Source organism: Theropithecus gelada, chromosome 12 (assembly GCF_003255815.1).
Source record: "Theropithecus gelada isolate Dixy chromosome 12, Tgel_1.0, whole genome shotgun sequence".
NCBI lineage: Eukaryota > Metazoa > Chordata > Mammalia > Primates > Cercopithecidae > Theropithecus > Theropithecus gelada.
Window position 1 is genome coordinate 66,778,334 of NC_037680.1, and position 12,000 is coordinate 66,790,333.

Sequence of the window (12,000 nt, forward strand, 5' to 3'; positions counted from 1 at the left end):
ATCTTTGTGGTGTTCTCTGTATTTCCTGAATTTGAATGTTGGCTTGTCTTGCTAGATTGGGGAAGTTCTCCTGCACAATATGCTGAAGTGTGTTTTTCGACGTGGCTCCATTCTCCTGTCATTTTCAGGTACACCAATCAATCGTAGGTCTGGTCTTTTCACATAGTCCCACATTTCTTGGAGGCTTTGTTCATTCCTTTTCATTCTTTTTTCTCTAATTTTGTCTTCACATTTAAGTTGATCTTCAATCTCTGATATCCCTTCTTCTGCCTGATTGATTTGATTACTGATACTTGTTCGTCAAGATTTATGTTCTTCTCTAAACTGGTTATTCTAGTTAGCAGTTCCTATAACCTTTTATCAAGGTTCTTAGCTTCCTTGCATTGGTTTAGACCATGCTCCTTCAGCTCAGAGGAGTTTGTTATTACACACCTTCTGAAGCCTACTTCTGTCAATTCATCAAACTCATTTCCATCCAGTTTTGTGCCCTTGCTGGAGAGGAATTGTAATCATTTGGAAGAGAAGAGGCATTATGGTTTTTGGAATTTTCAGCATTGTTGCACTGGCTTTTCCTCATCTTCGTTTATTTACCTTTGATCTTTGATGCTGATGGCTTCTGAATGGGGTTTTTTGTGTGGGTGTACTTTTTGTTGATGTGAGGTGCTTGCTAAAGACATAGGGAATACAGAATGGGTAGTAGAAGAAGGTAGTCATCAATACTAGTTATGACCATGTGATCAGCCACAGAAATGGAGACTGTAATTGTCATGAGCATTTCCTCCATCTTTTGCTAAACACATGTTTGTGCATGTATATACTTACACTAAGAAAATATCTTTATTTCCTTTTCCTTTATCATGTGACATAAGATTTACTGACTTCATATTAGCATTGAAGTACTGCTAACTTTATGTAATAGTATTTGGGTTGGGAATTGGTGCGTTTCTGGTTGTACAAAGGATAGTTGCATTATGTTAGGCATAATTATGACCTTATTATTGTCTTTATTTGAAGCCTCAGGAGATGTGTATGGGTTCAAGTTGACAAGGGGTGGACTTGTGATGGTGAATACTGAGTGTCAATCTGACTGGATTGAAGGATACAAAGTATCGATCCTCCGCGTGTCTGTGAGGGTGTTGCTAAAAGAGATTAACATTTGAATCAGTGGGCTGGGCAAGGCAGATCCACCCTTAATCTGATGGGCACAAACTAATCAGCTGCCAGAGAATATAAAGCAGGCAGAAAAATGTGGAAAGGAGAGACTGGCCTAGCCTCCCAGCCTATATCTTTCTCCCATGCTGGATGCTTCCTGCCCTTGAATATCAGACCCCAAGTTCTTCAGTTTTGAGACTCAGACTGGTCTTCCTTGCTCCTTAAGCTTGTAGACAGCCTACTGGTGGACCTTGTGATCATGCAGGTTAATACTTAATAAATTCCCCTTTATATACATATCTCCCATTAGTTCTTTCCCTTTAGAGAACCCTAATACACCAACTTAAAGTCAGATTCCTTGAATTACAAAATGACTACGCAAACATTCCTGGAAGTTGTTAACAATAATAATCTACTTTTGTGAGTTAGGGAAATAAATGGCTGGTCTACCTGCTCTAATTTATGCCTATCCTTGAAAGTTAATAAAATTCTAATACTGTATAAGATCCCATGGGACAAATTAACTTTGGATTTCCCCCCTAAGAATACAGTAAAAGGCCCGGTGTGGTGGCTCACGCCTGTAATCCCAGCACTTTGGGAAGCAGAGGTGGGTGAATCACTTGAGCCCAGGAGGTCAAGACCAGCCTGGCCAACATGGTGAAACCCTGTCTCTACAAAAAAATACAAAAAATTAGCTACGCGTGGTGGCACACGCCCATAGTCCCAGCTACTCAGGAGGCTGAGGTGTGAAGATTGCTTGAGCCTGGGAGGCTGAGGCTGCAGTGAGTTGTGATTGCACCACTGTCCTCCAGCCTGGGCAACAGGGCAAGAATCTGTCTGAAAAAAAGGAAAACAAACAAAAAAATACAGTGACAATGGAGGAAATGTTTTCACCTTTACAGGTAAGACTATTAAAATGTTTTCTCAATGTTTCCTGACAACTGAAATGCTATGATTACATCTATAAACAGAAAAACATTATGGAATCATGATGTAGAGCTTAAAGTAATTTTATATATATATATGAAAAATGCAATCAGATGAAGACAAGCTAAAACACCTTTTAAGTAAAAGGAAACATACCTTTTCTTTCCTTTGTCTAGAAGTCTGAAATACTCCAAGTTTCATAATCATACTAGAGGTCCATGAATGTCAATACCTAGTATGTACACATTTATACAAAAATGGCTCTTCTCCTAACAGTTGAGTTATGTGTCAAAAAGATCAAAGTGTACCTAACACAGAAACACTACATAAGACTCAGCTATGGCAAGAGATGGAGTCTCTCACTTGTTTAAAACCATCGCTTTTTAATTAAAAAGAAAGACCATATTAAGTAGAATTTATAGATCGATGTCACAATTGCAATGTATCATAAGGTGACTATTCTCCAGTGACCCAGCCCTTCTAATTAAAGTGTCCCTAAAAACCTTCCTCCATAAGACAAGGAGGACTATTTGGAAATGAAGCATGCTTACTAAAGTCCTCTGTTACATTCAAAGGACATAAAACTAGATTGGCTTTGCCCTCAATGACCAGCAGGTAGACATGGCACTTGGATTTAGGTCAAGGTTAGTAGAACTGATTTCTGAAGCTCACCTAAATTTGGGAAAAAAGAAAACACAATGCGTGGGCTATGTCACCACCAATGGAGCACGAATACCCCCTTAGAGAGGCTTCCCTGTCACCAGACTTCACTGTGTTCAGTCAGGACAGAAAGGATTCCAATATTACCTTCAATTGCTCTAGGGCAAAAGATGAACCATCTTGCTTTAAGTTTTCAATGATTTCTTCCACGGTATTGGCTGAAAAACAACTATAAAAAAAGGAAATGTGACTTCACCAATGTGTAAGTGATTTCCTATTTCTAACATACTGATGGATCTGAACATAGGCTTTCCCACACCTCTGTTTCAATAATGAAGAATTGTCTAACCTCTTTAACAGGACGTAAAAAGAAAGAGAGCACTGCTTCTCTGGGTAAGCATTTGCAGTCTACCTTCACTAACAAAATAAAATCTAAATTTTATTTTTTCTTTTGCATTTTTGCATCTATTATATTTCCATATAAAGAGATAATTCAACAATCAAACATTGATGCTTCTAAATTGTAGAGATGGTTGTCTTATTTTCTAATACTTTTCCTCCTGTTTCCCAAAGCCAGTCTGTCAATCTCTCAAATCACTGCACAACACCTTTTTTGCTAATCGGCTTGTCAAGACTTTCAGAGAAGATGAATTTAAAAAGGTAAAAGTTAATTCAATTATTATTTTCTAGCTTCTCTTCCCCACTTAAAAAAAAAAGATATTTTGCACAAATATAAATTCAAATCACTGCACAAAATCTTTTTACTGTTCAGCTTAAGATCTTCAGAGAAGATGAATTTACAAAAATAAAAGTTAATTCAATTATTATTTTCTAGCTGTTCTTCCCCCACCTAAAAAAAAAAAAGGTATTTTGTACTAGGATGAATTCTCATGGTCTCATGGTAGATGACTTAAATATAATGAATTTATTTCGCCCAGAAAGAGAGGGAAAGAAGCTACTTTCAAAGGTAAGTGAAAAAAAGTCCTATGCTGGCCAGGCATCACGCCTGCAGTCCTAGCACTTTGAGAGGTCGAGGAGGACGAATCACCTTAGATCAGGAGTTGGACACCAGCCTGGCCAACATGGCGAAACCCTGTCTCTACTGAAAATACAAAAGTTAGCCAGGCATGGTAGCAGGTGCATGTAGTCCCAGCTACTCAGGAAGTTGAGGCATAAGAATTGCTTGAACCCGGAAGGTGGAGGTTGCAGTGAGCTGAGATTGTACCACTGCCTGGGGGACAGAGCCTGGAGGACAGAGCGAGGGACAGGAGAGGACAAGACAAGACAGAAAAAAAAAAGAAAAGAAAAGGAAAGAAAGAAGAAAGGAAAATAAAAAAGAAAAGAAAAAAAGGAAAGGAAAGGAAAGGAAGGAAAGAAAACGCTATACTATCTGATCTCAGAATTCAGTGCACTATCAAACACAGTGTAATTAAAATGGTAATTACAATGTTAGTAAATTCATTTTAACATAGTCTTTCCAAAGGAATATATAACTGAGATCTCTTTTTAGGTACCTGTTTATTTTGTCCATGTGTTCCTCAAGCATAAAAGACTTGTCTCGATCAATCTTAGACTGTTTGAAAAGAAAAATTTTTTAGTAACTTTGAACACAATTTTTTAATCCTTAAAAATTCATATTTAATGATACCCTTTGTGAAAGATTGTCACTTGTCACTTTCAGTCAAATTACATCTAACTGTCTCATAAATAACTACCACTGTATGATCAAAATTCAGACAGCATGTAGAACTCTAGACTAGCTCTTAAAAGTATCAACAGCAAAAATGTTTTAGTATTATTATTTACATGTATAAATATATGTAACCACTATTACATTTAACACATTATCATTAAAATATATCTGTGAATTTAAGGACTGTAAGGGACCTGAAAGGTCAACCTGCCCAAATTTCCATCCTAGTCAGAAATTCCCACCATATGCCTGGTATGCCTGCAGCTCTGACCTTCAGGGAGAGAAAACAGCACCTCTCAAGGAGGAGCTCACAAATGCTGGAACAACTGAGTAATTAGGTTTCTGTTGTTAATTCTGGAACAAAAACCAACACTACCATGTTTACAGTTCTAGTTAATCTGTTTCACCTTAACCACTTCTCACATGACACAATTTTGTGTCCCCTCATGATCCAGGTCCTTCTTATGGTCAAGTTCCAGTTTATCAAGGTCATTCTCCCAAGTACAGGACATTTATCTTAGCTGCAAGTGTGGCTGGATGGTAGCAAAGTACAAGAGGGTTCTGCAGGCCCTTGATTGCTTTGGATATACTTTTCTTAATTGGACTAACTCTGAGTTAGTGTTGAGACAGGCCTATGATTGCAACTGATTCACACTAAGCTCCAATTAAATAAGACTTTTTTTTTTTTAACCTGTTCCATTGTACAGGCTGTTTCTTCTATTCTGTACTTAATGAATTTAGTACTTTGGGTTAAAACACAAGATTTGCACTTATCTTTTTTAAATTTCATATTGTTACTATTGGGCAGATCACTCTAAACTCTAAGGGTTGTTTTTTCATCCATATTCTTTTTCCTAATTTATTTTTCTTAGTTCTAAATCAACTTGATCAAAATGTTATCAGTGGTCTCCACATCACTTGCGAAAAATACTGAATAACTCTAAGATGACTTCCCTACAAACTAACTCCTATACATTTAGTAGAACTCTTTGATAAGCCCGTCAACCCCCACAAACCATAATTCATCCCATATTTACTCAATTCGACAGCAGGAGACTATCAAATGCTCTGATAAAAACAAGTGAAATCCTCATGCGCTGTGTATTCATATTCTCTCCACCAAGTACTTGGTGGCCCTGCCAATCTGTACTCATGTTCTTCAGTTCTGGGTAATTTTTTTGGTACTATTTCTCTAAATATTTCCTCCCCTCCATTTTCTCTATTATGCATTCCTAATAATTAGATTTTGGACCTCTTGGAATAATACCTCTAGAGTTTTCCATTCTCTCCCTTTCTATTTCATTATCCTTTTCTGTTAGAGTTTTCCTCAACCACGGATTTTCATCTGTTCCGGGTTTTTTATTCCCCACTTTTGTTATCATTTTTAAAATTTTAAAGGCATAACCAGTACCAAGGTCAGCCAGTAGCCATCAACATCTAGGCAAGGCCCTCCAGCAGCAAAACAATTATGACTCACTGAAAGCTCAGATGATCATTAGTAGTTTTAGTCAAATTATTTTATAATTATAAATTAGTAAGATATGTACCTGTGTTTAGAAATGATGCTCCTGCATACTCAACATAGTACAGTGTAAAAGTTTTTATGAGTGCTGGAAAACCAAAACATTCATGTGACTAGCTAGCTTTATTGCCATGGTGTGGAACCAAATTCAGATTATCTGAGGCATGCCTATATTATTCTTTGAATTATCTTTATAACATCTGTTGTTAACAGGTAAAATATTTTCCTCTTATCTCAAGATAACAGTTATAGATTGGTGTTTGTCTTGCATTAACTGTTTCCTTCCAGTGCCTTTGTTGTTTGTTTTGGCCTAGGAATATTTGTTTTTCTATGCAAAGCACTAAAATTAGGAAGCTTTGTGTCTAATGTCAATTGCAGTTGTGGGATTCTCAATTGTATGATACACTGTAAGATGATCAGGCAAGATGTGTTAAGGGGTCCATTAATTTCAATGTCTATGGGTTTTTCTTTTCTTCCAATGTATCGCTTAGGAGTGGGGTGGGATGCAGCGGTTCTGCAAGCCAACTAGGGAAAAGGGACAGAGGTCTTCCAATTCAGTATGTCTCACCTCTCTTCAGTACAGTACTTCGCCAATCTCTACTGTCAGCTAGACCTGCCTGATTTGGTTTCTCTAAGGAGTAAGTCCTACTCTTCTGCCAGGCTACTGGAAGATAGCTACTCTTAGTTGTACAAGAAGACTTGTGGAGGGGCCCAGCGCAGTGCTCATGCCTGTAATCCCAGCACTTTGGGAAGCCGAGGAGGGTGGATCATTTGAGGTCACAAGTTCAAAACCAGCCTGGCCAACATGGTGACACCCTGTCTCTACTAAAATACAAAAATTAGCTGGGCATGGTGGCGCACGCCTGTAATCCCAGTTACTCAAGAGGCTGAGGCATGAGAATCACTTGAATCTGGAAGGCGGAGGTTGCCATGAACGGAGATTGCGCCACTGCACTCCAGTCTGGGTGACAGAGCTAGATTGTTTCAAAAAAAAACAAACTTACAGTAAATCCTCCTGCTTTTCTGCCCCATTCTACACACTAGTCTTCAGAGGGACTTGGTCCCTTTAAAAGGGTCTACAGCAAGAATCAGCTGACTTCTTACTGGCTTTCAGAGTTCTTTGGTTTAAGTTAGCAGCACTCATCCTGCTGATTTCAAGCTTCCAAAATACTAACATCTCATGTCTGCCACTGTCTCCTCTTCTGTTCTACTTGTCTTTGTGGGTTTGTGCCTTTTTTATTCACTTATTACAATTTTGAATGGTGTTTTAGGAGGCAGCATGTATTCAATCATGTTTAACTAGAAGTTATAGAGTGTTTTTAAAGATTCTTGGCTCTTACAAGAAAATTTAAGTCAGACAACGTAAGGAATTAAAAATACATGCCGTAATATACTTTATTAAATATAAATAAATGTCAAGAGTTTGCAGCTCCACCAATAGCGTTAACATTGAACACCTTTTACAGAAATGCCAAAACCCTTGCCAAGATTGATCACAAGGTTATGCAGTGAAGTTAACCAGCAGTGGGAAGACAGCTATGCAGCTGCACAGGAAAGAAGTCTTCTTATTAGCTGGCTATACTAACAACTGTGAAGCACTGATTCTTCCACCACGCTTTAAATAAATCCTTAGTACATTTATTTATATTTACAAACTATAAAATTCACCAATTGCTAGTTTTTAAATTACTTCCCCTCCCCATGAATTAAAACCTGAGGTTAGAATATTAACAAGATTACCTCTGTATGGTAATTTTCTAAGACAGATGCAATATTTTCTTTTGAAGGAGATTTCAAGGCTAACAAATCTTCCTCTAACATGGCCAACTAAAGGGGAGGGGGAAAAAAAGGAAAGATCTGAGATCCAATAGAAACAGAAAGTTTTATAAAATCTCATCTTCTTTTTTAGAATTCTTGACTTTAAATTATGATGCTCTCTCTTCAGGTGAATCACTGAAAGAAATTTTGACTTAAGTTGAATGAACAGGTATTCCCATACAGCAAATCTAGCCTTCAAAGGAATTAAAAAAGATGGAAGAAATTAAGGAGGAGAAATAGAGACATTTATCTTTGTTTCTCTCAGCCTATTGAGTACTTGGAACCAAAGACCTACATCATAAATTTTATTTTATTTTTAATTAATTTTAACCAAAATTGCCACAAATGATTAGTGGCTACCACAGTCAACGCACAACACTATAATGCAGCTTCACTTATTTCTCCATCTAATCCCTCACTTAATCTACCCTACACTGAGCCAAATAGGACTTTTTACTATTCCCCAAACATAGCTAATGCTTTCTTGCCCCTGTGATTTCATTAGAAGTTTCCTTTACCTGACAATACCTTTTCCTGATAATACTCACCTTAAGGCCGGCTGTATTGCAACCTTTATGAAAAGGCTTCTAGTCCTTTCTTACAGGTAAGCTCTTCCTCCTTTCAATTCTTTAAGTATTTTCTTTGTATTGTTTTTACACTTACCACTTTACCTCTGCCAGATGAGAAAGATGGTTATTTATCTTTTGTACCCACTTCTAATTGCATCCCCAAAGTACATTCCTCTTTTTCATATCCTCTACAGGCCCTGAGGATGTCTGTCTACTCATTGCAGATACTAGTATTGAACACACTGACAAAGAAAGGGGTTATGCATCAGCTCTCTCTTATCCTAAACTAAATTCCACTGTAATTAAGGGTGTCCCTTTTACACAGGATAATCGCATGCCCATGTTTGCTTCCTGTTATAGCTCAAGGGAAGCATGAGACTACTCAATGTGACTGAGGATGCCCACAACACAAAGATCTGAATCTTTGGCCAAACGTGACAGAAGGCCTTCATAACAGTGTACAGAGACAACCTTCAATTTTGTATGCTTCATACATTTTACAGAATCTGTAACAGTGTGAGAAACAAGACCAAAGTTCATCAACATAAAAATTTCCACAGTCAATTTATAAAGTTTGTGAAGATAATTCTATTAGTGACCAAACAGTACATTTTTATACTATCCAGCTGTTTTACTTCAATGGCCAAAGAGGACGTGTGAGAATAAACCATCATCATTTGTAAAATGTCCTTGGGGGGACTCACATGATAGTCCAACTGTCAGTATGATCTCTGGCATCCTTACCCAAAACAGAAGAATGTTACAGATATGAGGATAAAAAGGGTCATCCTTTGTAATATAAAAGAGACTCTCAATGAAAAATCTGGTCACCTCTAAAAATACAAAACTGCATTAAAAGTATTAATAATAATTAAATTTGGAGTGTTTACTATACGTCAGTTACTGGGCTAAGCATGTAACATAAATTTTCTAATTTAATTTTTATAGCTTTCCTTCCCATATCCTAAAACACCCTTCCTTTCAGATCAACTATTGATCTGATGACCATGTACTTCCTTGGAAGCTGACTTTACCCCACAGATCCAAGGATAGAGCATGCATTACCTAGGATAGGCCAGAAGGTATATTCTACCTACTCATATGGTTCAGGAATGAGATAAGCCAGTTCAGTCAGAGTGAACTAAGCCAGGTGAAGCAAAATACGTCCTAAGTCTCTTGCTGGGAATTCTGAGGCAAAACTACCTTGAATTGGGTCTTCTGTCACATGTAACACAAGGAGTTTCAATGACTATGTAATAGTGTCATCTCCATTCTGCAGATAGGAAAATGGGGGTCAAAAGAGGCTAACTTCCAGTTAAGATTTAAACTCAGACTATTTACATATTCTTTTCCACTATGTTATCCTGTGCTGAGAAAATTGGCCACACTGTTTTTTTTTTTTTTTTTTTTTAAAAAGCAAAGATAAGTAACATGTGTTCCTTGTAACAGATGTATTTCAGAAAAGTCAAAGTCAATTACTTTCAATGCACTAGGGAAACTCATAACCAAAAGAAGCCTTCAAAATGTCTTCAAATAAAGGCTATCTTTTTATATATAAATTTAGATTTGTACATATTAGACTTTCTTAAGGTAGGCATGACTTTTGATTTAAGAGACTCTACTTGTTCACTTAAAAATACTCACTAAAGGGCCGGGCGCGGTGGCTCAAGCCTGTAATCCCAGCACTTTGGGAGGCCGAGACGGGCGGATCACAAGGTCAGGAGATCGAGACCATCCTGGCTAACACGGCGAAACCCCGTCTCTACTAAAAACACAAAAAATTAGCCGGGCGAGGTGGCGGCGCCTGTGGTCCCAGCTACTCGGGAGGCTGAGGCAGGAGAATGGCGGGAACCCGGGAGGCGGAGCTTGCAGTGAGCTGAGATCTGGCCACTGCACTCCAGCCTGGGCGACAGAGCGAGACTCCGTCTCAAAAAAAAAAAAAAAAAAAAAAAATACTCACTAAAGGTACCAACCCTGAATCCAGGTATCATTATCTCCAGTTTGCATATGAGGAAACAGAATTAGACAGCTTATGCACTTTCTCCAAGGTATCACAGCTATAAACTAAGAGGTCCAGGATTCACACCACGATTTCACCAAAAGTCTGTGGATCTCAACCACCCACTGTACCTTCCCACGCACTATTTTGTCTTGTTATTCCAACAATACAAAATGCAAACATCCGAAAAAGTACCTTTTCAGAATCTACAAAGTGTGTAGCAATTCCTGCTCTGTACACATCTCTTCCTTTTAGTCTGAATCCTGTTAATGCAAGGAAGTAACCAAGTTTTCCTTGAAGTCGTGGCAAGAAATAACCTCCACCCACATCAGGGAACAGTCCTGTAATTAAATGTAACAAAAAGAGATAATGGTGATTCAAATGAAAAAGATAAATATAACCTCTTTGCTGTAGATCACACAATCATTTCTCTCTGGAGCTTGAATACACATTACAAATATTATTAAACTAAATACTATACAGTGCAATCAATATCACAAAAGACTTGCTATAATAAACTGTACTAACTTGGGTATTTTTCAAAACCTTCATGTTTCATTTCTATAGAAGTCAGTGAAGTATTTGATGACATAATGTTTTGTATATTAGAAGTATGTTACCTAAATTTTCTCACCACTGATTTACTTTTGAAGAATCTCCAAAATAGGCAAAAATTTCAAAAAACTATTTCCAAATCAGCACAGGAAAAAAATACATAATCTATGGCCTACTATAGCAAAATTATTACCATTTAAATCATTTCCCAAACTTAGTCAATTATCTAATATTCAAGATGTTTAAATACTGATGCAATAACCACGAGTCCTACTAAATGAACAGGTTTATACCTAATAAAATCATTTGTATTTACCTTTTTCTTAACCACCAGTATTTAAAAATTCTCTACTGGTAACAACTGAAAATAGCATGCAAGGCCAGGTACCTGGCTCACGCCTGTAATCCCAGCACTTTGGGAGGCCGGGAGGCCAAGAAGGGCTGATCACCTGAGGTCAGGAGTTCGAGACCAGCCTGGCCAACATGGTGAAACCTTGTCTCTACTAAAATTACAAAAATTAGCCAGGCATGGTGGCACATGCCTGTAATCCCACCTACTGGGGAGGCTGAGGCAGGAGAATCGCTTGAACCCAGGAGGCAGAGGTTGCAGTGATCCGAGATCACGCCACTGCGCTCCAGCCTGGGCAACAGAGCAAGACTCTATGTCAAATAAAAATAATAATAATAATAAAATAAATAAAATAGCACATATACAAGTAGTTACCAGCATATTCCTTTGGGTGTTTAAGATCTTAAACAACTGTGACCCTCTAGTTTTATAATTTATGTAACTGTTCTGAAGTTTCCTTTAATTATGTTGGGATAAAAATGCAAACACTAAAATTCTCTCCAGTTCTACTTTACAAAAAGGTTCTAGACTTAAAAGAAAAAGCATCATGCTCCTGTAAACAGAAATATCTCTTAGTACCTCAAACTAGCTAGGTCTCAAGTTAAACTCATAACTTCCCCGTGCCATTCCCACAATCTTCCTCCAGCATCACCTACCTCAATAAAGGATGCAACCATCCATCTTTGACACTTTCTCATACCATCCCCTTAATCCCCATCAGTGATCACGTCTTATTGATTTCCCCTCCAAACTGTT

General features: G+C 37.8%; 1 protein-coding gene across 2 annotated transcripts in view; it reads right to left on the reverse strand.

The window, feature by feature from the left end:
* The window catches only part of HIBCH (3-hydroxyisobutyryl-CoA hydrolase), a 117,118-nt gene that overhangs the window by 37,659 nt on the left and 67,459 nt on the right, over window positions 1-12,000 (reverse strand). For both annotated transcript variants that reach the window (XM_025403891.1, XM_025403892.1), the window contains exons 8-11: window positions 10,536-10,681; window positions 7,695-7,781; window positions 4,254-4,312; window positions 2,887-2,968 (exon numbers count right to left, since the gene is read on the reverse strand). In XM_025403891.1, the coding sequence (XP_025259676.1) occupies window positions 2,887-2,968; window positions 4,254-4,312; window positions 7,695-7,781; window positions 10,536-10,681 (374 nt within the window). The remainder of the gene's footprint in view (window positions 1-2,886; window positions 2,969-4,253; window positions 4,313-7,694; window positions 7,782-10,535; window positions 10,682-12,000) is intronic.